At 47.5% G+C, this 27,176-nt stretch overlaps 1 protein-coding gene across 4 annotated transcripts; it reads right to left on the bottom strand.

Moving 5' to 3' along the window:
• Positions 1-103: 103 nt before the first annotated feature.
• On the bottom strand, positions 104-26,985 carry ninl (ninein-like). 4 transcript variants are annotated; one of them, XM_076743118.1, is made up of 31 exons: positions 26,848-26,985; positions 24,631-24,844; positions 24,372-24,468; positions 23,021-23,223; positions 17,910-17,976; positions 17,235-17,347; positions 17,002-17,148; positions 15,679-15,855; positions 14,858-14,994; positions 13,075-13,215; positions 12,746-12,920; positions 12,064-12,174; positions 11,082-11,168; positions 10,112-10,262; positions 9,264-9,332; positions 8,629-8,753; positions 8,455-8,535; positions 8,090-8,226; positions 7,731-7,868; positions 5,671-7,137; positions 4,605-4,709; positions 4,338-4,407; positions 4,074-4,241; positions 3,782-3,898; positions 3,348-3,461; positions 3,112-3,258; positions 2,608-2,757; positions 2,378-2,491; positions 2,084-2,293; positions 1,858-1,971; positions 104-1,758 (listed from the first exon to the last, which is right to left on the bottom strand). In XM_076743118.1, exons 2-31 carry the CDS (start codon positions 24,811-24,813, stop codon positions 1,567-1,569), a joined length of 5,307 nt encoding a protein of 1,768 aa, XP_076599233.1. In that variant the 5' UTR covers positions 24,814-24,844; positions 26,848-26,985; the 3' UTR covers positions 104-1,566. The 4 variants fall into 4 exon arrangements, with proteins under 4 accessions (XP_076599233.1, XP_076599232.1, XP_076599235.1 ...); XM_076743117.1 differs by having other exon boundaries at positions 16,987-17,148; XM_076743120.1 differs by lacking the exon at positions 5,671-7,137.
• Positions 26,986-27,176: the final 191 nt, after the last annotated feature.

Raw genomic sequence — 27,176 nt, forward strand, 5'->3', positions numbered from 1 at the left:
CAGAATAACGAGCTGCTGACTCAGCGTTCAGCTGCAGGTTTCTACGTTTCACCTTTCAGAGACTTCAAGACAAAAAAATAAGACGATGTGAAATCACAACACGGCCATAAAAACAGATAATTTAATGTGGTTTTCATGTTACATTATCATACACGGTGGACAGAAGACAGTGATGACGTCTGTCTGTCTGTCCCACACTTTGGTCCACAGACAGGTGTGATTTGGTTTGTTGTACCTGAACAAGAAGCTGAGTGGAGGAGCAGGAGGTCTCACTCTGAGGGAAAAACTACAGACTGAAACAGAAACCAGAAAACTAAACATGTGGTCAGGACAGCAGCTGCCTGCAGACATTAAAACTTCACAATAAAAGTCTCACTTTGACATTAAAAAGAACATAAAATATATAAAACAAAGGTAAATCCCTCATGGCTGAATATTCACATCATGTATGTTTGTGTGTGTGTGTGTGTGTGTGTGTGTGTGTGTGTGTGTGGGGTCAGACTGGTTTTCCTTCATCCTAAAAAAACCGCAGTTCAGTTTATGTAAAGCAGCTTCAGGGAAACAGATTCACACCTGCTGAACACAGGTGAGGCTGGTGATGACTCATCTGAAAGGCCACTGACCCTGGCACACCTTTACCTGTGAGTCAGACACACCTGGCTGCTGTTTCTGTGCTCTGATCAGAGACAGATTATTTCCTCCCACAGAAACAAAATTCAAGATAATTTGAATGTAGTTTGGTTGAAATTGCAACTTGATGCTGCGACACATGCTGACAGTGAGCTCTGTAAAATATCACAGGAAACTACGGTGGCCCTAAAGGCTCATGTGGATCCAACAAATATTCTGTACACAGGCTTTAAAAATGAGCCATGTTTGAAAATAAAATCTGCTTCTGTCCAGATAGAAGAGGAAGGTGAGGTGTGACGAGACAATCGTTATACGTGAGTGTTTCATCGCTGAACTTTATCATACTCCGCTCTGATTGGCTGATCAGGACATCAGAGGTCACATGAAGTATTTTACTTTTCAGACAGATTGTTCATTTGTGCTTTCATTCAGTGGGTTTAATGACTACTTAGATGATTTTAGTATGATTGAACGATGGCATGCTTTTATTCTGAAGGGCTGAGGTGCACAGCTTAAGCTTCCTGCAAAGATTTGTTTGTCTTTTAAGCTGAAATGACTCATTAAATTAGTCAATCAGCAGAAAATGAGCATATGTTCTTTGCAGCATCTGTTGAGGGTGAAGGTTTCTTCTTGAACGAGCTCCTTTCTCAGCTTTCAACCACCTCTCATGGTCTTCATCACCCAGCAGGTGTTCAAACGCTCCCTCAGGCCTCAGGTGGCGTCTGCTGTCTGAATGTCTGATCTGTTCTGAAATCTGTTTTGAATCCAGACTTCTTTCCTCTAGAATAGATTTAGGCTAGCAGTTTCCCTCTGCTTCCAGTCATTGTGCTAAGCTAAGCTAACAACACCCTGGGCCTCTCTGCGTACTGGATGTCTCCATGTTGAAGCTGCTTTAGTGGAACTGATCTCAGACCAGCTGCTGTTCTCGTTCAGTGGCTACGTGGCGAGCGACGCGGGGACGATTTCTCTCAGCAGTTTGTTGAGCGCCTTCACTTTCTCCTCCAACAGGAAGTTCTTCTTCTCCGCGTTCTTCTGCCGCTGCTCAGTGACCTGCAGAGCCTTCATCAGCTGAGAGTTCTCCACGTACAGATCTTTCAACAACATGCTGGACTTTGTGTTCTTCGCCAGCTGCAGACGAGATGAAGACAGAACACATCACAAAATGGTAAGAGTGTGGCCAAAACTATGTGGACGGGGTGTGCACGGAGAACCTGTTTGCAGACCGACCTGTTCTTTGAGCTGCTGGACCTTCTCCTGCAGAACCAGGCGGACTCCCTTCAGTTTGGTCTCCAGCTCCTCCATCCTCTGCTGCAGGGTGGACATCGCCTTCTCATGCTGATCCTGAACGCACCACACGCACTTTGCGTTTACATGGTAATATGCTGACATGCTAACATTAGCATGCTTAAACGCTAAGTTCACGTGTGAAATACCTTGACCTTTGTGTGTTTACCTGCTTCATGCTGATCTGGGAGCTGCTCTGCTGGGCCTGAAGCCTTAGCGTCTCCTCCAGCTGCTGACTCCTCCTCTGCTCCTCCACCAGCCGGGCCTGCAGCTGCTCCACCTGCTCTCTGCAGCCGTCGCCCGCCCGCTCCTGCAGCTGCTGCAGCTGCCTCAGGTGCTGCGCCTGCACCACACTGAGAGCTGCGTCGGCCCGCTGCACCTGCACACACGAGGACGTGTTCTGACTATGAACCTCTGATTTCAGCGTTTACTGTCAGATCACTGCGTCGGCTGGAGTCCTGACCTGGTCTTGAGCCTGCGTCCGCTCCCTCTCCAGCTCATTCAGTTTGGACTTCAGGTTCTGCTGCTCCTGGGTCAGTTTCTGGACTTCCAGACCCTGGACCTGCAGCTCCGACAGCTGAAAAACATCAGCAGTTTCATCACTGACCTCTGTTTGTGTGAGCAGCCTCAGTGACCTGAGATCACGTTCAGTCTTCAGCTGTTTGAAAGCTTTCACCGGTTGGTGTCTGGTACCTTGTGTTGAAGCTCCTGGTTCTGTACTCTCAGTTTGTGGGACTCTTCCTGCAGAGTGATGGAGGTCTGCTCCTCCTGCTCCTCCAGAGCCCGATGAAGCTCCTCTTTCTCCCTCATCAGCTTCCTGACGCCGGTCTCCAGCTCCTCCACCTGACAAGCACAACAGCAGCAGACAGGAAGCTGTGAATGTAACAGTTGATGAGCTGGAGGAGGTCCAGTAGGTCCAGTCAGGTCTGTCCAGTTTGACATCTGACCAGTCATCACAGGTCGGACATGTCTACAAGCAGTTCACCCAAACTGCTGCTCTCTGTTTAAAGGCATGAAGAATTTAAACTTTTCACATTGAAAAAGTAAATGTTTGAGAAACGTCATTATATATTATTCATTTTACAAAGATGGGATTTGGACACCATGAGACTTCACAGGGACGGCTCCTGTCTGTAGGTCTACAGTGAGGAAGTCAGCTAAAGACCTTCAGATTCACCATTTCCTGTTTCTCAGTACCTTGTTCTGAGCGTCATGCAGCTTCCTCTGCAGGTCGCTCACTTCCTGGGCGTGGCCGAGTTTCTCCTGATTGACGGTGTGGAGCTGAGAGCGAAGCAGCTCGGCCTCTGACTCCAGAGAGAGCAGCGACTGCTGCAGCTTCTCCACCTGATGGAGGCAAACATCACAGTGAGAGGACCGTTCAGGTCTGAGCTGATTCTGCAGCTTCATGCTGTTACAGTCTGAGTTGAGGTGACCTTGTTATTTCGGTCGTCGGCTTCTCTCAGCAGTTTGGATTTATCCTCCTCCAACCACTGCAGCTTCAGCGTCACGCCACTGAGCTCCGCCTCCAGCTCCGGCAGACGACCCAGCTGAAAGAAAAGCCTTAAATTAAAGCGAAGTGCTGTCAGCACACTGACACACAGTCAGATAAGATGAAGGCCAAAGTTCAGCATGTTCACATCTCCACTCAGGGTCCAGTTACGAAATGGTGAGACATCGGCCCACATATACAACCACTAAGTCGTGTGACGACACCTGGTCCAGTCCACTGATAGAGACATGACGTTCCAGTAACCCAGAGCCACAGGACCTAAACCAGGAGCTAAAAGTCCTCCACACCTGGAGACCTGTGACGATCTGCTGCGTGAGACCAGTGATGGACGTAACAAAGATGGATGTGCTGAGGTACCTTCTCCTTGTAGGAGCCGAGCTCTCGTTCCAGCAGCTGTTTCTCCTGCGTCCAGGCCGCCTGCTGCTGCAGCTTCTCTCTCTCCTGCTGCATCGCAGCATCCTGCAGCCGCCGCACCTGAAACCACAACAACCACGTTCACCAATATTTCTCTATTATGTATAATAAATAATTCCATGTGGGTCATGTAAACAGCTTAATGGGAATATTGTCTTTTTTGGAGTAAGAGCAGAAACTGGAAATGAAGTCCATGAGGAAAGAATGAAGGAAAAGCAAAGTAAAAACTGCTCACTGAAGCCCCCTCCTCCTCCTGCTCCTTGGAGACCATCGCCAGGCGCTCCTGCAGCATCCGGACCGACTCCTGGTCGGCACGGAGACGAGCGCTCAGCTCGGCATTGTCGTTGCTGAGCTGCAGGTTCCTGCTGCTCAGATCCAGAACCTCCTCACGATATCTGGAGTTCTGCAGACACACAGAGGAAGATGAAACAGCCTTCCCTCAGAGGTCAGAGGTCAAGGATTACATGACTCAGCGTTTTTCAACAGGACAGTTTCTCACCTCTTTGTGCAGCCTCTCCTCTTCTTCTCTGCTCCTCTCATGTTCTCTCTCCATCTCCTCCAGTTTCCTCCTGACAGAAGAAGAGAAGCAGCAGCATATTATAAAATTATATTATTTATCTTACTTGTCAAAAACCTCAACCTTTAGTGGCAGAATGGTTTCAAATCCAGTGTTTGTCCAGTTTTGACTACTGAAGAATCACATGAATGATTATAGGTTGACTGAACAAATGACCTGCACATGAAAACTGAAACTCTGTTTTCTCACCTCTTCTTGGCGACATCGTCCTCCAGGTTCTGGACTTCCTGCTGCAGGACGCTCAGTCGCTCCTGAAGAGCTCCGTTCTCTGATCGAACCTCCTCCAGCTGAGTCCTGCAGCCATCAAACCAAGTCAGAAACAAAGTGCACCTCTAACAACAGCTTCAACCAGCTGAAATAAATCATCACACATAAAAAAACGCTCGAAATGTTACTGAAATATGATGAAACACGTTTGAGACTAAAAACCTGATTCTGAAGAATTTACTGTGCTGATTTAAATGTGCAGATTTTTTATGACACTGATTGAGAAAGTGATTAATTTGGGAATCTAAAGATCAGGTGGTTGAAGGCCTCAGTCTGCTTCAAGCAACATGCCGGATGGTTCCTCTGTCTGCGTCTGAATCTGAGTAAATGTCCATTTTTATGCAGATGACTCAGATTTATGCTCCCGTCCTGCCAGGAGATCTTCATCATCTCCTCAATTCAATCACTGCTGCTGATCATTGATCACTGGTTGGACCTCGGCTGACAACATTCTACAACAAACGTTAAACAGAGCTTCACTTAGGCCCTTTCAGCTATTTTAAATGTTTTAAGTGCCATTTTTTAGAAGTGCAGACTGCAGCTTTTCTAGTTTTTATGTGTCTCGTTAGTTATTTGAAGTGAACTGAGGACTTGAATCTGTAGTTTCTCATCTTCATCGTGTCAGATAAAGTTTGTACGGTAATGAAAACAAGATGCATCAACACAGAATTGAAGCAAATATTTGAGTTTACAAAGAAAACATAAAAAGACAACAGTGATGGCGGACAGGATGACACAGAAACATGAGTTATGAACAGTCTGTCATGCGTTTGTCATTTGGTTAGAGATGAGGTGAAGAGTTAAAGGTTCAGCCTGCAGCAGTGCATTGTGGGCGACTGATCAGCTTCTACCTGTGGAAAAGAGTGAACATCTCAGTCACATGATGGATGCAATTAGTCATTCAAATACTCGGCGGCAGATGGAGGTTAGTCATCATTCGGACCGGGTTTTGGATCTCGGAGTCGGTCTCATGCTTTTCTCCACAAACCTGTGTGGACTGGCCGGGTCCATCACCTCCTCCAGGGCCAGGACCAGCTTCTCAAGCTCCATCAGCTGCTGCGTCATGCCCCTTTTCTCCCGTTCAAAGTCCTCCTCTGCTGTCCTCAGCTGGTTCTGGGAGTCCTGCAGGGCCTGCTGCAGCTGGAGGACCTGCTCTCTGGTCAGGTCCAGCTCTCCGTCCTTGGCTTCCAGCTGGTTGGTCAGCTGCTGAACGTCGCCGCGATGCTTATCAAACGAGGCCTTGGTTTGACGTAAGCGATCAGCGCCGTCCGCCACCTCACCCCGAAGCCGATCCACCTCACTGGTTTTGGTGTTAAGCTGCCTCCTGAGGTTCAGGACCAGGTCTGCAGTCCCGTTGAGCTGGGAGCTGAGCTCTCTGAGATGGTCTCTGAGCGTGGAGATCTCCTCCTCCATCTCTACGATCTGGGTGGAGAGCTGGTCAGCCAGCCGGGTGTAGGTCCCGTTCTCTTGGCTCAGACGACAGATCTCCTCCTTCTGCTCAACCAGACTGGACTGGAGCTGCGATGTCCTGGTCTGCTCTTGCTTCAGAGCCTCTTGCAGATCCGCCTCAGCGCTCCTCCTCCTGTCCAACTCCTCAGAGACGGCTTCCAGCTCCAGCCGCAGGTTGTCCACAGCCATGGCTTGGTCCTTCAGGTCCTGGATCAGCCTGTTGCGGTCCATCTTCAGCGAGTCCAGCTCAGCAGTCAGTTTGGAGACACAGTCAGCTTTGCTCCTCATGGCCTCCTGCAGAGCCTCCAGCTCTGACCGCAGGGCGTTGACGGTCTGCTCTCTGGCTCTGAGCTGGGCCTGCTGCTGGACGAACGCGTTGGAGAGGCGGCTGCAGTTGTCGGCCACCACCTCCCTGTCCTGCAGGATGCTGTCGGACGCAGCCTGGAGGTCTCCCAGCTCCTCTTTCAGCTGGGTCACCTGAACCAGGAGCTGCTCCTCCTTGGTCTTCATCACTTGCAGCTCCTCCTCCACGGAGCTCTTCTCTGAGGCGAGGCGTTTATTTAAAACCTCATGACTCTCCAGGAAGGTGATGCTCTCCTCCAGCTGAGTGCAGGCCTCCTCCAGTCTGGCTTCCAGCTCAGAGCAGCGGCCACGAGAAGCTTTAAGATCATCCTCTAACTGACCACAGAGCACTCTGAACTCCTCTAAACTGGCCTCTGATTGGCTGATCTGCAGATGGGAGTTCTGTATGACCTCCTGTAAACTGGAGACCTCCTCCTCCACCCTCTTCTTCTCTGAGGAGAACTGACTGCAGATCCTGGCCTGCTCCTCCTCAGCTCTCTCCTCGCACCGCACCTTCTCCTGCTCTGATTGGTTGAGCCGATTCTCCCAGTATCCTCTCTGCTCCTGCAGCCTCTGTCGCTCCTGGTGGAGCTGGTGGAGGAGGTGGCGCTGACCCTCGGCGTGCTGCAGCTTCATGTGAGAGAGCTGCTGCTCTGCGTCCTCCCTGCTTGCACAGTGTTCATTTGACAGTGACTTCCATACAGTGGGATGCAGATACTGACAGTGTGTGAATGACTCCTACAGCTGCTGTTTGAGACACACTCACACTTCCTGTTAACTGATGAAAACATGAATCATCCGCCTGTGTTACTCATACCTGCATGTTTCTCACATTTCTTATGCAACATTCGGCGTTTTTTTGTATTAAACTATGGATCAAATGACTGTAATGCAGAGTCAGAGTAGTTCTTTATCTTAATAAAGAGCCCTAGTTTAACATTATGCTGTATACATGTAAGTTTAAAATCAGCTTCACTGATCCATCTGTACCGGCTGTTTTAGCTGAGAAACATTCAGGATCTAGTATTTCAAACACTTTCTCAGACTCTAAACTGTGTAGCTGAACACAACTTCCCAGCAGCTCCTATCGGGAGACGATGATGACGATTGACAGCTAAACATAATCACCTGGACTCGATGAGCAGGGGTGGGGTAGATACTGACTGACGGAGACACTGGTACACATTCTGTACAACTGTGACAACTTAAAAGACTTATAGGGGAAAAAAAAATCACATCTGTGAGGTCACCACCCACCTGACCAGCATCACTTCCTGGTCCATCTTCAGCTTCAGCTCGGCCTCCAGCTGATCCTTCTCAGCGCTCAGTCTCTGGACCAGGTTGCTGATCTCTCTGGCAAAGTTCTGCTCCAGCTCCGCCCGCTCGCGTTGCATTCTGGGAAAAGAGGAACACGTCAATGTGGTCCAGAACCAGCTGCTGAGCTGGATCAGCAGGATGGACAAAATACCAGAAACAGTAAAGCCCCAGTGTCAGGCTGCACTCAGCCCAACAAACTCCACCATCTAGCCTGACAGGCAAAACCCAGGGCAGACTGTCAAGTTACATCCGAATGAGTGAGAAAGGTCAATCACGCTCTGTCGCGTTGTCCTCCTCACCTGCGCTCCTGCTCGTTGCTCCACCCTCCTCCTCCTGCATGCTGGATCTGAGTCTGCAGTTTGTCCAGCGTCTCCTTCAGCTGCTTCACCTGCTGCTCCGCCTGACCTTTCTGCTCCTCCAGCTCGCTGATCTCCAGCTGGCAGACAGACAAGCCGCAATGTGACCAAACGCACACAGGAAGACATCACTGACAGCACAGACATTTAGATTTACAGCCCAGTTTATCTGTTTACAGAGTCACATTTGACAGCGTCAGTGAAAAGACGCCTGCACACTGACACCAAACAACACATCAGGGCTGGTTCTATGACGGCTGTGGTTAATCATCAAATACGTCTAAATGCACAAAGTGTCACGTTTTTACCTTGAAGGCCTGAGAGATGTCTTTCCGTTCGACCTCCATGCTCTGTCTCATCAGCTCCAGACTGCGCTCATAGTAGTTCACCTGGAGGAGGAGCAGCAGGAGGAGCAGGAGTTTTATTTTCACTTTAAAATGTCAGCGTCAAATCAAAGCTTGAGCGCACATAATCTGCGTTACCTGCGTCTCGAGCTGGATGTGCAGCTGCTGCAGCTCCTGGTTGTGTTTCTGCTTCAGCTGCTCCAGAGCCAGTTCAGTCTGAATGCTGACAGCCGGACCGGAGACGCTGTCCAATGAACACAGAGCTGAGACAGGAGGAGAGACGGTGGATTACCAAACCGAAGGCCAGACAAAAGATCTGCAGGCTGTGCTGACGGCTCGGCTCCTTCCAGGCGGATCAAACACTTCAACCAATCACATGACCCTCGTGAAGCAGGACGAGTCCTGTTTGTTTCAGGTTGTTCTCATGCAGCACCTGTACGACGTTATTTATCACACTACAACCACACTGCACTCACGGCGCCTCAGCATGTCCTGTGATTGGCTGCTCAGCCCACAACACAGAAGTGTTTACGGACCATATTGAAACTGAAGTCCACTAGATAAACAGGTGGAGACCACCTGTGCAGGTGACAGTCGGTAATCCAAAAATGGCTGATTGGTTATTGATGACATCACAGCACGTCACACTCAGCCACGCCGGCTTTTCTCACACACTCACACACACACACACACACACACACACACACACACACACACACACAGGTTTGCTCTACAGTCAGTGTGTGTAGATGTGTGAGCTGCTTGTTTCTCACCAGTTTTATCTGCCGGCTGCAGTTTCTTCCTGACCGGAGGAGACGAGCTGCGCTTCATGTCCGCTTCATCTGCACAACACACACACAAATACTGTCACACACTAACGCACTGGAACACACTGCAATACACTGGAACACACCAGAACAAACTGGAGCACGCTAACACACTGAGGCAGGCTGTGACACAGTTCCTGGATTAAAGTGAAACAAAGGACTGAATTCAGGACGTTGGACGAGATTTTCAGACAGAAAACTGAGACTCACTGTGAGACATGATGAGACTGAACGGACAAACTGACACTGACCCCGCACACTGGAAGTGTGTGTGTGTGTGTGTGTGTGTGTGTGTGTGTGTGCGGTGGGCGTGTCCCTCTGAGCACCTGAACAGATCAAACCTGTTCAGCAGATACTGAATTCTTGCAGAGTTTCAGCTGTCAGCTGTTCTGCTGTGACTTCATTTAATGTTTTCTTATTTAAATTCAAACTTTCCAGATTTTCCCTTTAAAAACTTCACTTTCTGCTCTTCATCCAGGGTCTTCCATCTTCTTCTCATGAGTTCCCTCACACATCCTCAATATGTTTCCTGTGTCTCAAAAATGGCATCTCACAGACTGAACATGAGTCGAACTTAATGACTTACCAGTTTCTGATACTCAGATTAATCAATACTGAAATGATTAGTTGTTAAACATCACTTACAACAATCACACCAGGCCGAGTCTAGTTTGTGTACTCAGATGATGGATGTTCAGTAGGAGTGTAATCGTGTGTGTTGTGTTTGTGTTCTGCCCTTCAGTGTTTATTGTCCAGCTGAGGTGTGTGTTGTTGTGTGTTGTTGTGTGCGTTACCAGAGTCTGACTCGGCGTTGATGGACTGTTGTTCGGTCCAGCTCAGAGCCTCAGCGGCGTCTCCTGCTGATCGTCTGGACTTCCTGTCACTCCTCTGACTCTTCAGCAGCTCCAACTCTGAGCTCAGCTCATCATTTCTGTCCCGCAGCTCCTGAACACAACACACACACACACACACACACACAGTCATGTTTCCATCACTTCAGAGAACATTACTTTGACCTGCATTCATTTCACACTCAGTGCACTCTTTCCACTGATACACTGCTGCCTGTTTTTAACGGTGAACAGCTGAAACAAACCAGGTCATTTAGAAAAAGATAAGTTTACTGAACATTAAGGTGACTTTCAGGCAGCCGTCCTGTGATGTCTACAGGCTCTCAGAAGGATCTAAATCCTCGTCTGCATGTGGATCTAAAGGGTTCAGACTGTTCAGTGTCTGAATGCAGACAGTGAACATCAGAGAGGAGCAGCCTCACACACACACACACACACAGACACACACACACACAGTACACACATCAGCAAACAGACTCGTGTGTTTTCAGGCGTTCTCACCTTGATTTTCTGTTGAACCAACACGAGGCGTTCAGGTTCAGGTGCACAAACAAAAACAGACATTAAAACGTCTCCGTCTCATCACACTACTCAACATGCTCTCTCAGCTGTGTGTGCTTCACTTTGCCGTCACCTGATTTGATTCATACCGAGAAAACAAAGAAGTGAAACCATCTGAAGTCAAGCTCCACTCAGACTGAGAGATGTGCTCGACAGCTACAAGACAGGATTTGATCATTTTGTCAAAAGCTTCAGAGGTCAAAGCTAAAATTTCACTCATAGTTTTAGAATATTTGGACATGAAACAACATGAAATCAGTTAAAGTTCACTTCTTTAAGTTTCTTAAGTCTTAAGTTTCTTTGTCCACATGACAAAGAGAAAAACAGCTTCCAGCTCCGGACGGTCTCTTACCCGACACTGCAGCTCGTACTCTTTGACGATCTCAGAGAACCGCTCCTCGAGACTCAGACCAGCACCTGCCGGGTCCAAGCTGCCAAACTGTCAATCAACCACAGATGATTGGTTTAATGTACCTGTCAATCATCGGCATCAAAACTCATCTTCATCAGTCGGAGTAAAGAGGACGAGACGAAGAATGAAATGAAGTCACAGAGAAAACTCTCATCAATAATTTACCAGCTACAAGGAGACGAGTTACCTTACACCACGAGTGTGTGTGTGTGTGTGTGTGTGTGTGTGTGTGTGTGTGTGTTCGTGTATCTACATGCATGTTTGTGAGGACTAATGTTACACTGACTGCGGGGACGTGTTGGTCCAGATGCAAACCATCACATCGTTCATACTGGTTTACATCCCAGTTAAAACAGTATTGACTGATTCGGTATCAATGATTTCTGCTGACTGAGCAGCAGAACAAACTGAAATCATAACATCTGACAAATCTCATGAAGCTGCTGTTTCCACATCCAGCAGCTACAGAACAACATGATGATTGATGCAGAGTCGTGTTTGTGTCCCCTGATGAACGTCAGTCCAGCGTTCTCTCTGTTTCAGCTCTGTTTTTGGTCTCCTCCTCCTCCTCCTCCTCCTCCTCCTCCTCCTCCTGAGCGAAGTATCTGCTCTTCAGCTGCTAAACGCTGCACTTTGTTCACCGGCTCGTCTCTGACTGAGTCTGACTGTGAACTGTGTCTTTACCAAACAGCTGCTGCTGCAAACACTGAACCAGGAAATGTGCAGCAAACCAAAACCAGGAGCTAAAAGCTCTGCGGTGCTGCGGAGACGATTCTCTACCTTCACACCACAGAGACACTTTATCGATTGTTGAATAACACACATTGATGCAGCTTTGAAGACTCTGACGTGTTGAAGCTGGTAAGTGAATGGTGTGTTGTGTTGTGTGTTTTGTGTTGAGTTGTGTGTTGTGTTGTGTTACCTTGTCGTGCAGCAGCTGGTCCAGGTCTCTCTGCAGTTTGTTCACTGAGCTTTCTGCTTCATTCAGCTTCAGCTTGACAACAGTCAGCTCCTCCTCCATACAACTGTTCTCCTGAACTCACACACACACACACACACACACACACACACACACACATAAAATAATTCACAGATTTTGTTGTTTCCCTCGATGGAGAACATTAGAGGGAGTTTCACTCCACACAGACCACAGAAGAAGCCTAAAATTGAAGTTATCAGTTTTAAATGACACATCGGTGCAGTTTGCTCTGAAGGTCGCAGAGAAACAAACACACGAGAAAAAAAATCCTAAATCTTCTTTATCAGTCAAAGGGGTCAGTGATGACACACTCCATCAGTCAGAGGTGTTTCTAATATGATTATAAAAAAGCCTCACTAAGTAAAAGTATGTAAGTATTATCAGCGCTGACTTAAAGTATGAACAGTAAAAGTACTCACAGTGTAGTAAAATGTACCCTGTCAGTGTTTTCCTACTCATTTCATATCTGCATTAATGTTACGTTGCATTTTACTGCTGTAGATGTTTAAAGTTGGGCTCACTTGAATCAGGATCAGAAAATGAAGTCAATATAAACAGAACATTCAAAGTTAATGTGTAAGGTGTCGACCTGCAGAACCTGTGCAGGTGAGGGATGTGTGCACACCTGTGTGGTGCGGCAGAGCTCCTCCTGCAGCTCCACCTCCTGTGCCCGAAGCAGCTGCAGCTCCTCCTGCATCGTGCTGCGCTCTCTCTCCACCTGCTGCAGCAGAGCCTCGCTCTCCTGCTCCGACTGGCTGCGCAGAGCCGTCAGCCTATCACGGAAGTCCTGCTCCAGGTCCCTGCCAATCACAGAGCAGCTCGTCAACGCCACAGTCTGATTGGCAAACATATGTTTAGCTTCTAATTTGGGGAGTTTTGTGTCTATAACGGCATTGAAGTGAAGCTAACGTTAGCTCCAGCAGCTGCTGTCCACCATAAACCTGCATGTCTGACCTGATCCGGCTCTGGTTGAGGGTCTCCATGCTGGCGTGGCGGTCGTCCACCTCTCTGACCAGCTGCAGGTTCCTCTGATCAGCCAGATCCAGGTCTGCCTTCACCTTATCCCGCTCCCTGCAGGCCTGCTCCGCCACCGCCCTGGACGCGCGCACACACACACACACACACACACACACACACACACACACACACACACACACACACACTTTTATTTTTCTTCCTGAACCCTAAAGCCTTGAAGCTACACAATGATTCTATATTTCAACTGAAGTAAGATGAGATAAGATAAGATAAGATAAGATAAGATAAGACAGTAAGACGGAAAAAACTGTGGTGTGAAAATGATATTTCTGCTGATCTGAAGCAGAGAAATGCTGAAACATTTCTAACATCATTCTGGACTCCAGATGAATCCTTCAGCACTGATTTACGCACACACAGCTGCCCTCCAGCAGGGGGAGCTCCTCTGATTGGAAATAAAGTACACAATATGGCCAAGAAGAGGAGAGAGGCCTGTGCGGTAAGAGGACAGGCCTGTGCACACAGCGAGTAATGAACTGAGAGCAGTGGGAACCAGTCTCACACCAGTACAACCAGTCTGATACTGGTGACCACTGACCAGCTGTGGTCAGGGTGGCCTGCCTTGCTCAGCAGCACCTCAGCTGTGGTTGTAAAACAGCATCGTTTATTTTGGGGTGTTTTTTAATCACCACCAGAGAGGCTGATTTGATGTGGACTCGACCTTTGACCTCCTGGCTGAATCTGACCCAGCAGCTGCTAACTGGTTTGTGTTGATGGTCAGTGGATCTGACAGGAAATGACTGCGGGCCAACTCTCCGGAGTCTGATGGCCTCGGTGGAAACCTGCAGCCTGAACATGCATCAAAGTGAAGTCTGTGCTGCACAGGCAGCTCTGAGTTTAACGTTTAACAGAGCGTCCGTCTTCTATGTAAATCTGTCTCCCTCAGATGTTTCAGATACCTGTTCTCTGTGATTAGCCTAGCTTAGCAAAACAGCTGGATGTAGGTGGAAACTGCTAGCCTAGCTCCCTCAAACCAGAAAAATTATAGAATTATATGTCATCCTCTGTTAGCTAACGAGGCAGCTATCGATCCATCCTGTCGTCGGCCGGGTTTAATGACACTACAGTGTCATCAATATATTGCGGTCAATATTCAGACCAGATACTGTTCAGCCTGAGGTGCAAACCAGACAACAGTGAGAGCAGAACAAAGCTAATCACCTTCACAGATCCTAACAGAGCTGTGTTTTACATCACAAAGCGTTCGCAGTGGTTTGTAGTTCAGGCCAGAGGCTGATCCAGAACTCCATTTCAAGCAGCATTCACACGACTCACAGAAAATCCTCTCATTACCGCAATAAACTGGAAAGTTATGAAATACAGAATCAGGTTCTCCTGAACAGCTCCATGAACCACTGACAAGCTCAACCCCGTCTCCACACAGCTGCTCAATACGAATGTTAAACTGACTTCAGCTGGACTGCTGCATGAAGCAGGTATCCAGCTGCTGGTGATCAACCTAACTTCAACCTGCAGCCGTGAGCTTTTCCTCACACCTGATGGAGAACGATGGAGCCGCCTCGACTGAAAATGTTTTCTATCTATCAGCCGAATCAAATACCTGGCCTTTGCTCGTTTCCTCTGAACCGTAACATGCTTCCTGGGTGAGTTCTGATGTCGGTGGAGACGCTCTTTGTTCAGGTGACGTTATAAAACACTGCGTCAGTCTGCACATGTGATACACCTGAAGGAAACCTACTGCAGGTGCTGGATCTCGTTCTTGTAGGAGATGAGCGCCGCCTGGTGGATGCCGTTGCCGCTCACCAGCAGCTCGTTGTCCAGGGCCAGAGTCAGGTCTGCCAGACTGAGACGCTCCTCCAGAGGGAAGTCCAGAGTCTGCAGGGGGAGCAACCACAGTGAGAACCAGCCCATTTCCTAAAGTCTGCTGCTGTCAGCTGCTGGTGTTTAAACTCAGCTGCCTCACACTGTCCTTCACGTGTTCCTGCTGGTCATTCAGTCCCCACCTGAACACCAGATCAGACACTTCTGAGGCATTCAAGGACCAGTCAAAAAGCCAAACATGAAGAATCAAAGCTGGTAAAAACAGCTTTCTTCTGACTGAGCAAAGTGAGGGAAGGTATGAAACTAAAAACAGGTTTAAAACTCAGTTCACTTTATAAACCAACTAATATTTCATGAAACTGAACAAGTAAAAGAAGTTTTCCTCTCGAAAAATTGTGATATGAACTTTGTAATTGTTGATAATTGATGTAACTGATTGATGTAACTGATCTAATGTAGACTGATTGTTTTTTGGCAACAGTCTGTTGGTTCACAGCATGCTAACATGCTAACATTTAGCAATCTGACATGCTAATTCTTTAGCATGTCACCATTCTAACAGATCTCCCTTCAGAGTCTCCTGATAAGTCCTGATCTTACTGTTCTGATTAAAGCTTCTCCTCCACAGTGAGCGATCATCTCTGAACTGCTTAGAGAGACAGAAACTGGAAGAAAACAAACCAAGAAATGAAATAACCTGACCACTATAAAACACTCCTGGTCCTGGTCTGCACTGACCTGCAGGATCTCCCGGCTGTTCCTGATTCCCTCCTCGGTCCAGAGGGCGATGACCCGCTCGGGGCTGCTGCATCCTGAGCCGTCGTCCAGCCTGCTGAGGACTCTCTGACCCACCGTGGCCGTCAGCAGGGAGGGTGAGGCGGAGCGAGCCGAGCGCTCCTCTATCACCACCTGGGACTGCATGGACGATAGGAGACCAGGGTCAGACGTTAGTCCACATTCAGGCCTGAGAGGTAAAGATGAATGAGTTCTGTTCCTGAGGTTCCTACTGACAAAGCAGCTTAAACAGCAGTGGTGAACAGGTTTCTCAGGGTCCTAATAAACGGCTGTTGTTGCAGTTTGATGCTGTAACATTTAATCTGGATTAGCCTCTTTTCACTCTGTGCCGTGTGGGCCCGCAGGCAAACATCCCGACGCTCTTCACAGCCGGGGAGTACACAGAAATACTACACACTCGTGTTTGTACACACTAATATCACGAACTGGAGAGAAACCTTCAGCATTAGACTGGTCTTTGCAGACCGGGCGCTGTTCAGGTCACATGATGCTGACATGATGTCACACAGGAGAGAAGCTGAGGTCACAGTCTGAGAGGAAGTGAGTCGACACGATGACGTCACACTGAACGCTGCACAGTTAAACGACTGTGAAGTTCATCTTTAATCAGTCACCTTCTCTCCTCATAAAGACACTAATCTGTGTGGAGAAACCAGGTTTGTACTGTTTCCACTACAAGACTTTATGTCCACACATTTCACTACGCTGCCTGAACTCGAGGCACACTCGCACATTTCATCACAGCAGGTCAAAAGGTAACGTTTTGAATCACCTGTGTGGAGCAGCAGGTCGGCGGGTCTGTCTTCACCCACGTTAACAAACCACAGCCTGAGATCAGACCTGATGTGCAGTACATGACGGTTTCTACCTGTCTGTCTGAACTACCCGCTACCTGTCCACCAGCACCTGGCCGAGTCCCTCCCACCTGATTGGACAGATGACTGACAGCTGCAGCAGAGCCTCCTGATTGGAGCTTCTGCTGGCGCTGCATTCAGGAGCTCCTCGTAAACTCGGAAACACTCTCTGGTGGGAAATACTGCTGTAGTTCAGTGTGAAATAAGGTCAGTAACCAATGATCTAATTCATCGTTGCCTGACAGACAACATGATGTTAAAAGTCTTGCCTCATGTCTGGGGGCTCTACTGTCTTCTCATTGGCTCGTAGATCTGTGGCGTCCAGACAAACTGTGCTGTAGAGTCAGTTTAACTCTGCCAGTGTTTGGTAGTACATTGTGTAAATGTGTGCGTGTACCAGTGAGTGTCTGACCCGGTGTGGTGCCCTCTGCAGGTCAGCTGATCGTACAGGGGTGGAGCAGGAGACAGGGGCGGAGCCACGGAGAACCTTCTGGAAGTCCCTGATGCTGACTCTGCCGTCCAGGTCGGCGTCCAGCTTCCTGAGCAGCGCCTCCAGCTCCTGTTGGAGTGTCGAAGCCTTAATGAGTCATATTAAACTTCCTCACCTGGTCTCTGTGTGTCACCTGCCGGTGGGTGGGGTCTCACCTCTGTGTTGAGCTGCTGCAGGCCCAGGTGATCACACACCGCCATCAGGACACCTCCATCTCCTCCACCTCCTCCAACAACAACTCCCAGCTCCACCTCCTCCTGCTGAGGGCCTGCAAGACACACATATGAAATCCAAATTAACACTGAGCTAGGGAGGAGTCGGCGAGGTGCTCCAGAGCTTGTCGTGAACTTAAAGCACAATCACTGACTGAAATGAAGAGTGTCGCCTCGTACACCACAAAACTCAAACGACTGGACTGGAAGAAGCTGCTGCTCCCAAAAACTGACAGACAACTCTTTTAATCCAGGAATACAAAGGCAGAAACATTAAACACATTAAAAGTAAATCATTTCATGTCACACACCTCCTCCACACCAGAGCTATCCAGGTGCATTCTGGGTAATGTAGGATGTAGTGTTTTTCAGTTTAACCCCTACCACAGACTAAAGGTCAGGATATCTCCACCTCTGCTGAACAGATTTCTATTTTTAATCCGACTCACGAGTCTCCTGATATGTAAGTGGAACACGAGACTGCTGGAGTAACTGTGTGGAACTGGTTCAAACCACGAGAAGGTGAATCTAAACCAGTGTGAGCCTGTTCACAATAAAACTGCTGGCAGAGAAGAATAAAGGTTAGAAATTCAAAATAAGGAGCAGAGCAGAGAGTACCTTTAGACTGAAAGTCTGGCTGGACGTTCTCCTTCTGACTTCCTGCCTCTTCATCAGACTTCAGGCTCTGCAGAGAAAACATGGAGGTCACTGACAGTCTGCAATACACAGTGTGTGTGTGCGTGTGCGTGTGTGTGCGTGTGTGTGTGTGTGTGGTCTCTCCTCATGTTAGCCAGTCAACACGGTATGACAGATGTAGGCTAACCGTGCTGGATGTTGCTGCAGCTAACTCTCCAACACTGACAGGTTAATAATTGATCTGCTGCCGCTGAATTGTTCACAGCAGCTTTAACCTCCTTTCCTTACATCACTGACCACACACAGCGGCTACACACAGCGGCTACACACAGCGGTTACACACATGCGAGCGTGACAGAGCTGCTGCAGGAGACGACGACGAGCTCGTCAGTCAGGATGAAGGAGCGTTTACAGGCCACTGCTTCAGTGCTGTGAAGGAGACACGGCTGCGCAGCGCTGCATGAACTGATGTGATGAACAGTTTTAAAACTAGAAGCTTCGTCACTGCATGATGGTCCCATCGCTTACTCTTCATCTTCAATGAAAGAAGAGGCAGTGGACCAAAACCTTCAAACACTTCAAAAACTACAGATTTTATAAAAAGAGGCAGAAAACTTGCTAAATGGTCTCTAAGCTGTGTGATGTCATGGCGTTGACGATGGAAGTTATTGGATAGAGATATTTACGAGAGTTTGATGATGCAGTACACAGCATAGTACTAAGAATAATATTCAGAACACACAGTTTAATACTGCGTGTAGAAAAAGCTCTTAACATGAGCTCCACTGTGTTCCCTCGTCAGTCAGTGAGAACAGTTACACAACACTGTTCAATATTTAACACGAATGTTCATTCATGGAGCCTGTGTTTCCTCTGGGACACACACACACACACACACACACACACACATACACACACACACACACACACACACACACACACACGGTTTCTCTCTTCTGCTAACATGCTGCCAGCATCAGAGAGGAACTTTAATTCATGAAGTCTGACTTAACTTCTTTATAAATAATGCAAAGATCCGTCTTCACGTTCATCAGAGCTCGTTAACACAGAAAATAATCATCAGTTTAATCCAGAATCAGAAGAATCAAACATCTTAAAATGAGCTCCACCTCAAACAGCAGTAACAGGGGACACTTCACTGCAACCAGTACTCTGACTTTCAGTACTTACAGTACACTGTCCCCATCACACTTCCATACTTTCACTTAAAGAATGACTAAAGTAAAAGTTCTGAATCATCTGATAAATTCTGCTGTGAGAGAAAAGTCACAGGTTCAGTTTCTCACACATGTCCGGACACATGGGTGGTTTTACATGATAAGCTCTTTGGTGTGACCACTGGAGTCTATACACTGAAAACACACACACACACACACACACACACACACACACACACACACACACACACACACAACACACACACACACACACACACACACACACACACTCACACAATATGTTCGGTCTAGCAGAGGTAATGACCGCTCAGGAATTCCTTCTGATCACGGTTTGGTTTGTCGGCATCACTGCACACACACACACACACACTTCCATAATTTTCTCCCAGCATCCTTTGCACACACTCTTTCATAACATTTTCTGTTAGTTCAGAGTTTAACAGGCTGGTTAACACACACACACACACACACACACACACACACACACACACACACACACGCGGTCGAGTAGCGTTCTACAGAGTCTTTCCTTTCGAATAGTCTGATTAGCGTGACTTGACCTTCGAGCTGAGCCTGAAGCTCCAGCAGCTTCTCGGCTCTCTGCTGTCACACGTGGAATCACCTGAAGTGAAATTAAAGCTGAAGAGGAAACACTGAGCATGTTTCTCCTCTGCAGGTACAAAATCTGCTCTGAGGTTTGTGTGTGTGTGTGTGTGTGTGTGTGTGTGTGTGTGTGTGTGTGTGTGTGTGTGTGTGTGTGTGTGTGTGCAGGATTATGATCAGTGAGCAGATCAATGAAGCTGAATAGAAGCAGGTGGACGGCTTCGTGTTCAGAGCAGAAGAACCGTCCTGGTTAGACAACTTTGTCCAATACTTCACTCTGATATTTGTTCATGGAGGCTCACGCACGAAGGTGCTGCATTTGTCCACCCCCCCCCCCCCCCCATTTCCTGGGGGGGGGGGGGGTGGACCATCCATCCATCCATCAGCAGGAATGGGATCAGGAAATGTCAAGGAAATCCGGCCAGGAGCTGCTGAGATATTTGACTCTGGACCAAAACGTTGGACAGACGCTGCCATAAAAACAGAAACTCTCTCTGCCTTTACTCTGTCTGCAGCATCTGTGTGTCTGCGTGTGTGTTTGTGTGTGTGTGTGTGTGTGTGTGTGTGTGTGTGTCGCTTTAAGCCTTTTATGTAACTGAATAAATACTGAAAAACATGAAGTATTTACAGAGATTTCAGCTGCTGGAGCTGAATGAAATCCACAGTGTCAACTGGGCGAGAGACACCCGCATGCAGCAGACACAGAGAGAGAGAGAGAGTTAACAGTGTTTAATCTGCAGGCTTCACAGAGCCCAGTTACATAAAAACTCTTCAATATTTCAAACACAGAGTGGAGTGAGTGTGATGTAACAGCAGGCTGAGATAGAAACTCTGCTCTGCCTTCACTGAGCTCGGCTGCAGACTCTGCAAACACAAACTCTTTCCATCATGGAGGAGCAGTGAAGAGCTGACTGTCAGAGTCTCTGCAGGAAAATATTTCAACCACTGAAATGAACGCAAATTCAACTCAGTGCTGCAAGATCTGCAAAAGTCAGAGAAAGATTTCTCATCCATCCTTCATTTAAAACCAAGCCTTCCTCACACGTCTGCGTAACGTTGGTGCTGTGGATCAGCTGAAGCGCTAAAGGTGCTTTCAGAATGCAACTAATTGCTGTTTTGCATGGAGTCAATACTGAGCCTCACCTGAATGTGATGTACACATCTGCAGGAGGAACACTCCCTTTGATGGGATGATCTTTTCTCAAGCTCAACGTTTAGACTTTTCACAGTTTTTCAGGGCGTTTTGCTCTTTTACTTTTCAATGAGAAATCTTAAAAACGGACGATATTCATTCTGTAATCCATCCATACCTGTGAGCACAAAGGCAAGTCGTCAATCAAACACCGGCAGGCCAAAAGCACCAGATGCTATCATCATCACCCCACCCTGTACGTTACTGTGTGCACCAACCAGGCTGGAGGAAGGAGCTCATGACCACAGGGGTGATGACGCTGAGACAATAATCAGTGTAAGATGATCTGTGATGATGATGGTGATGATGATGATGATGATGATGATGATGATTCAGACTATAGAGTCGACATGATGGAAGTAAATAAACTGATGCTTTTTCAACACAAAGAGAGTGAGACCTCTTCTCTATAGAGGATCTCAGGTCAGTTTCAGGAGTCACATTCTGCAGTTCAGCTTTCGTTCCAATCAGATCAATCAATGAAACTGATCAGCTGTTGAGTTTTCAATCAGGACCTTCAGTGTTTGGATCAGGCAGCTCATGAAGAATCAGTGGACTTATTTCAATGAGTCACACACATGTCTAAACACTGAAGGGCTCAGATTGATCTCAGGGCCGAATAAACTCCATCAGGACATTTTTGGTGAAGGAGCCGCTCATGATGAAGATGAAGAGGAGGAGTCTGAATGAAACAACAGAGCGAAGCTGCGGTGAAGCGCTTTGTGTCCGGGCAGCACGTCTGACTTCTGCCGGTTTTAAAGAACATAAATTCAGCTGCTGCAGAGAAAACTGTGATTTTAAATCCACACAAAAAGCAGCTGAGACGCTTCTTTTCCTCAAAAACAAAAGTGAAATCTGTCCTAAAGAAACACAGCGATGCATCTTTGATCCGCAGCCAAACCAGCGCACAGCGTCTGCCAGCAGCCACATTCCTCACAATCCCACTTCCTGAAAAACCTCCAACGCCCCCAAAACCACCAAACCTCCCCCGGCCGGCTCCTCCTTCAGGTATTCACACACTCCACAGCACAAACTGCAGCAGGGCAGCAGAATCACAGCACGTCTGGATATCTGAGACCAACCTCACCCAGCCAGCACAAAAACACACACTGAGCTCATTCACACACACACAGACAATGTGCATGTGTGTGAGTGTGTGTGTGTGTGTGTGTGTGTGTGTGTGTGTGTGTGTGTGTGAGTCTATAAACACTCAGCTGCAGCCTCCTGCTTTCTCTCACATTATCATCATCCATCAGAGCGCCACAGCAAGCTGTGACTCCTCTATCACAACCAGCAGTGCTGAGGGGTCGAAGGTCAGAGGTCACACCGGCTGGAACAGCTGTCACGCTGACAGGAAGATGACGGCGGTTTGTGCAGATTTTAGATGTTAAGTGGGAGTTGAAGTTGAAGGCCGACGGAGCGACAGCAGCTCGTCATAAATCCTTCAGTCTGAACATAAACTGATGATTCACTACATCAGGCTGAACCATTAAAGTCTGACAAACGTCTCAGGGCGTTAAGACTAGTGGTGTGTAAATCTGTTGCTAGCAACTATCAAACTTTATAAACAGGAAGTCACTGTAGCATCACAAGCTAACGTTAGCTCAAAAAAGTACAGTTTCAGAGGCTAAAGGCTGAATCTTTGTAAATGTGGGTCTCAGTTTAATTTCTGTTTCCATTCATGGAGACACCTGTGTCTTTCAGTCAGTTTATCATGAGAAATATATGACTATGCTAAGCTAAGTGGCTCATTTAGTCAAATAACTTGAAGTATATTGCAAAAATAACATTATTAATAAAGAGCATTTATTAGTTTGAGGTCAGCATGGTACGGCGTTTTACCTCTTTTACTCTTTGTCCTAAAGCGGTCAGTTATTAGCATGCTAACATTAGCTAGTTCAGTTAGCTACACAACAGTTACATCCACCAATTAGTGGCTGAAAATAATCAGTAACAACTAATCTGTAGTTTATGAGCCATTTTTGATTTAGTGACGATGAACTAAACAGCGACGTTAGCGTGAAGCTAAGTTTGAACTGAAGCAGCTTCCTCTTCCTCTTCCAGGAAGCGACAGGAAGAACGTGAAACGACCGTCTCACCTCAACACTCTCCAGAGACGTGGATCGTCTGAGTTTGGCCCTGCGGACGCCGGCCGGAGACGAGTCCGTGGCTTCGGTTCTGGACGGCGGCGAGTCCTCTGAGTCGCAGGTCAGCACGGCATCTGGTTTACTGTCAGGACGGGAGCGGCGGCCATAACGCTTCGCTCCCTTCACGAACTTTGGCTTCACCTCTTCTGGAACAACTGAGAGACAAAGACATGAAGACATGAGGACAGACGGACGGACGGAGGGTGAGTCCAGCAGGCAGCGTGTATGTAGGTCAGTGGAGCTGCAGAGTCACTGCGAGACTCACAGCCAGAAACAAGAAGCAAATTAAAGGCAGCAGAACCAGGAGCAGCTCTGAGGCCAGAATCCAGCTCTCACTAACACACCGAGACATTCTGCACCAGCAGGAAACACAGACGGCAGGAAATCAAACTCAAATCCACCGGTTTAAAGACTGGTTTCCTCGCTTCTGGGCAGTCACTGGTTCCAGTTCCTCTCTGCTGACAGATGAACCACTTTAATGAAAAACACTTCAGACTGTGGATATAAAAGGGATGAAGTCAGTCTGCAGTCAATCCTTTATTGCACCTCTGTCATTTCCTCATTTACTGTTTAACACCAGAGCCTCAACACATCTCCGCTCTGCTTCCTCAGCTCCTCCTCATCAGTGAAGTTTGTCTTTGAAAAGCTTTCCACTCAACTCTCAGCACAGAAATGAACAAATGCATCCAATCCACACTGCAGCGTTTACATTTTCAGCACCCACAGACCGACACCTGACCAGCAGACATGAAAAGTGAACCTGATTGGCTCTCTTCTTCTTCCTGTGACTGATCAATACAGATCCACCAATGCTGATCGGTCACAGAGCTCCTCTGATGTCTTCCTGTAGCTGTGGTGAGAAGGTGGAGTAAGCAGCACTCACACAGATACATAAATAGCTTCAGTACAACAGCGTAATAAGTACTCAACCTCCACCATCTGCCACCACAACCACCATCAGCCTCAGACTCTGATCCCGCCGACACACACTGTCCTGTTACAGCGCCGCCATTACTCACATACACTCATAGAACACAGTGCAGCTCGTCTGTGAGAGAGAAAAACTACCGTCTGACACAAAACCACCAACATGTTCGGCCATGTCTCGACCCGTCTGACTTCCTGTCTGTGGCTCTCAGCTCCTGCCCATTGGTTTCCACTGAGGACGTAAATCCTCCCAAATCTAATGTTCAAAAAGGTTCAGTCAGTTCCTCAAACAGCTGCTCACCGGAGTTACAGTGTTCACCATTCACTATTAGTAGAGAATATCAGCGAACCACCTCCACCCGCCCTCCAGTCTTACCTGGCTCCAGGTAGCTGCTGTCATCCTCTGATGTGCTGAAGTCCAGCGAGCGAGACAGGACGGCCACAAAACCTTCTTTAAACTCCTCGAAGTTCACCTGAAGGTTCAAGACAACTCAATCACATTAATGTCCAGAAGAACAAGTCGTCACTTCAGCTCTGACATGTCTTCACCTCCATGAATTTACAGTGTTCTCCCTCTTTTAGCTCTGTTTTTGGTCTCCTCCTCCACCTCCTGAGGGATATATCTGCGGTCTTACCCTGGCGTAGGTGCGTTCTCCCAGCAGCGTGTCCAGCAGCAGCGGCAGGTGAGCGTCCAGCTGCAGTTTTCGGCAGAGCGCCGTCAGCTCCTCTCGGTCCAGGAAGCCGGTGGCCGTCGTGTCGCAGCTGTCGAACTCGGCCTTCAGCTGGGCGACGTAGCGGCTGTGCGCCACCTCCTCCATCACTACACATCACGCTGCGACGCCACCACACCTGGAGAGGAAGGATATTTATTATTGACTGAGGTTTCCCACATCACAAACACTCCACTGTGGGCAGTGAACTGATCAGACGCATTGATTAATTACACTGGTTCGTCACATTGACGGCTAAGAGCAGCATCTGTGTTGTCATGAATGCTACTTCATTACTGTGGGATTTTTGAGGACTCCGTGTTGATGATTTCAACGCTTAAATATCACAGCAGACCAACAGGGAGAGATTCCAGCCGCAGCCTTCGCCTAATGACGCTCCTGCGGGAACACAAACCCGTCCCTGCTTCTTCTTCTATGGTGCATTTCTTCCTCACCAAAAACCTAAGCGATGTTTGAGATGGCTGAAATATTTCCTGTCATCAAACTGCGGCAGAGATAGTGAAAGTATGCGATTGGGTCGTCATGGAGTCTGGAGCACAGACGCTCGCTGGGTCCAGACGTTAAAGCTGGATTTCTATGAAACGCGTGAAACACGTCACGGCGCCTGTTGTTCTGTTTGATCAGAAGCTGAACGCGAGCCTCTTCCTCTGCGTCAGTTATATAAGCAGTAATCTGCGCTCCTCTTATCTCTGCCTGCTGCTTCCTCGTCATCTTCATCACCAACCACACGGGAAAAAAACCACTCTGACAGACCCACACTGGTCCTGACTGGAACCTTCAGATTCAGTCCAAATGTCAACGTCTGCGGTTTGTTTCAGTCTTAGAGATAAAGAAATAAACTGAATCTCTCTTTGGTTTCTGGACGTTTTATCAGACATCTGAGGACGTCACTGTGCGACCTGTCATTGATATTTCAGACAAATCAGATCATTGGATAAAAATCATGGAGGAGTTTACGAGTATGCATCATTTCTTCAGGGTTAATCTGTCCAGAGATTAAAACGAGCAGCAACACATTAAACACAAAACTGCTCCACAAGTACTGATGTAATCTAATCTAAAAACACTTTCCTGCATAATGAGTACTTTTACTCATGATGCTTCAATCACAGCTAGTATTTCACCAGCTTAAGTTAGGTGACATTTCAAATGCAGGACTGTATTTGTGTATTTGGAACGGAGTAACATTATTTTTACACAGTGGTGGGAAGTAACTGAGTACATTTACTCACGTACTGAAGTTCAATGTAAAAGGTATTTGTACAAATCTATTTCATGTAACTTTATACTTCTATGGAAATACTGCATTTTTAACTCCACTACATTTATCAGATGCCTTTAGTTATAAGTTACTCATCATATTTAGATTAATAGTACAAAATTTGATCGATAAATACACGATTATAGATTAAGATCAAACTTTAGGATGAAGTCATGAAGAGGAGCTCATCTTCACCAGCTGATGAACACATGAATACATCAATTAGTTTAATCCAATAATATCATAGATGTTATTCTGAAATGAGCCATTCTGCATAATAAGTACTGATACTTTTGGTACTTCAGGTATAATTTGATGCCAGTCTCTTTGTACTTTTACTCTTTTTGTATTTAGTGGAGTATCTCTACACTGGAGTACTACTACTTTTACTTTGGTAAAGCATCACAATACTTCGTCCCCATTGCTGACGTAGAAGTATAAACCAGCATCTATGAGTGATCCGGTCAAATACGAGTACTTCGAAATGACAGTACTTCAGAAGTACAGTGCTTCAGTAAATGTACTTCTTTTCGACCACTCATGAGGTCACAGTGGTAACAGTCTGACGTTACAGTAAAAATACTCCGTTAAAAGGCTGTAACGCCTCCGGTGGGTCTCGCGAGCTGATGAAGCTTCACCATGGGAACGGAGCCGCGAGCCGCACGAACAAAAGGCTCGCGGCGAAATGACCACACACACACACACACACACACACACACACACGCACACGGTAGAAAGTCACTCATAAACAGTGTGTCTGTGTCCGATTTACGCCGATAACGGAAACTTTAGTCGGTCCGTTAACTCAGACGCGTTCGCGGTATCTTACTTGTAACGTTAGCTAACGGCAGGTTTCTTACCGCGGGAAAAGTTCACCTCCTTCTCCTCCTCCGCTGCTCTCCGACAAAACTTCACGTTTCCTCCATTCATGTGTCCCTGGAGCTCCGGACAGACTGCCGTTAAACCACCGACACGAACTGAGTGTAACGGAGCAGGCTGGCACCGACCGACAAGCGCCGCGCGAAACCACCGGGAATACGAGAGAGATACTTCCGGTCAACGTTTCATAATAAATGTCTTATAACGCGCGTCATCGGCGTACACACAGTTTATTTTATTTTATTTTATTTTAATAATGATAGAAACACGGATTCACTCTTTGTTTGACTTTTCGCTCAAGAGCTGAATT

Source organism: Chaetodon auriga, chromosome 11 (genome assembly GCF_051107435.1).
Source record: "Chaetodon auriga isolate fChaAug3 chromosome 11, fChaAug3.hap1, whole genome shotgun sequence".
Taxonomy (NCBI): domain Eukaryota; kingdom Metazoa; phylum Chordata; class Actinopteri; order Chaetodontiformes; family Chaetodontidae; genus Chaetodon; species Chaetodon auriga.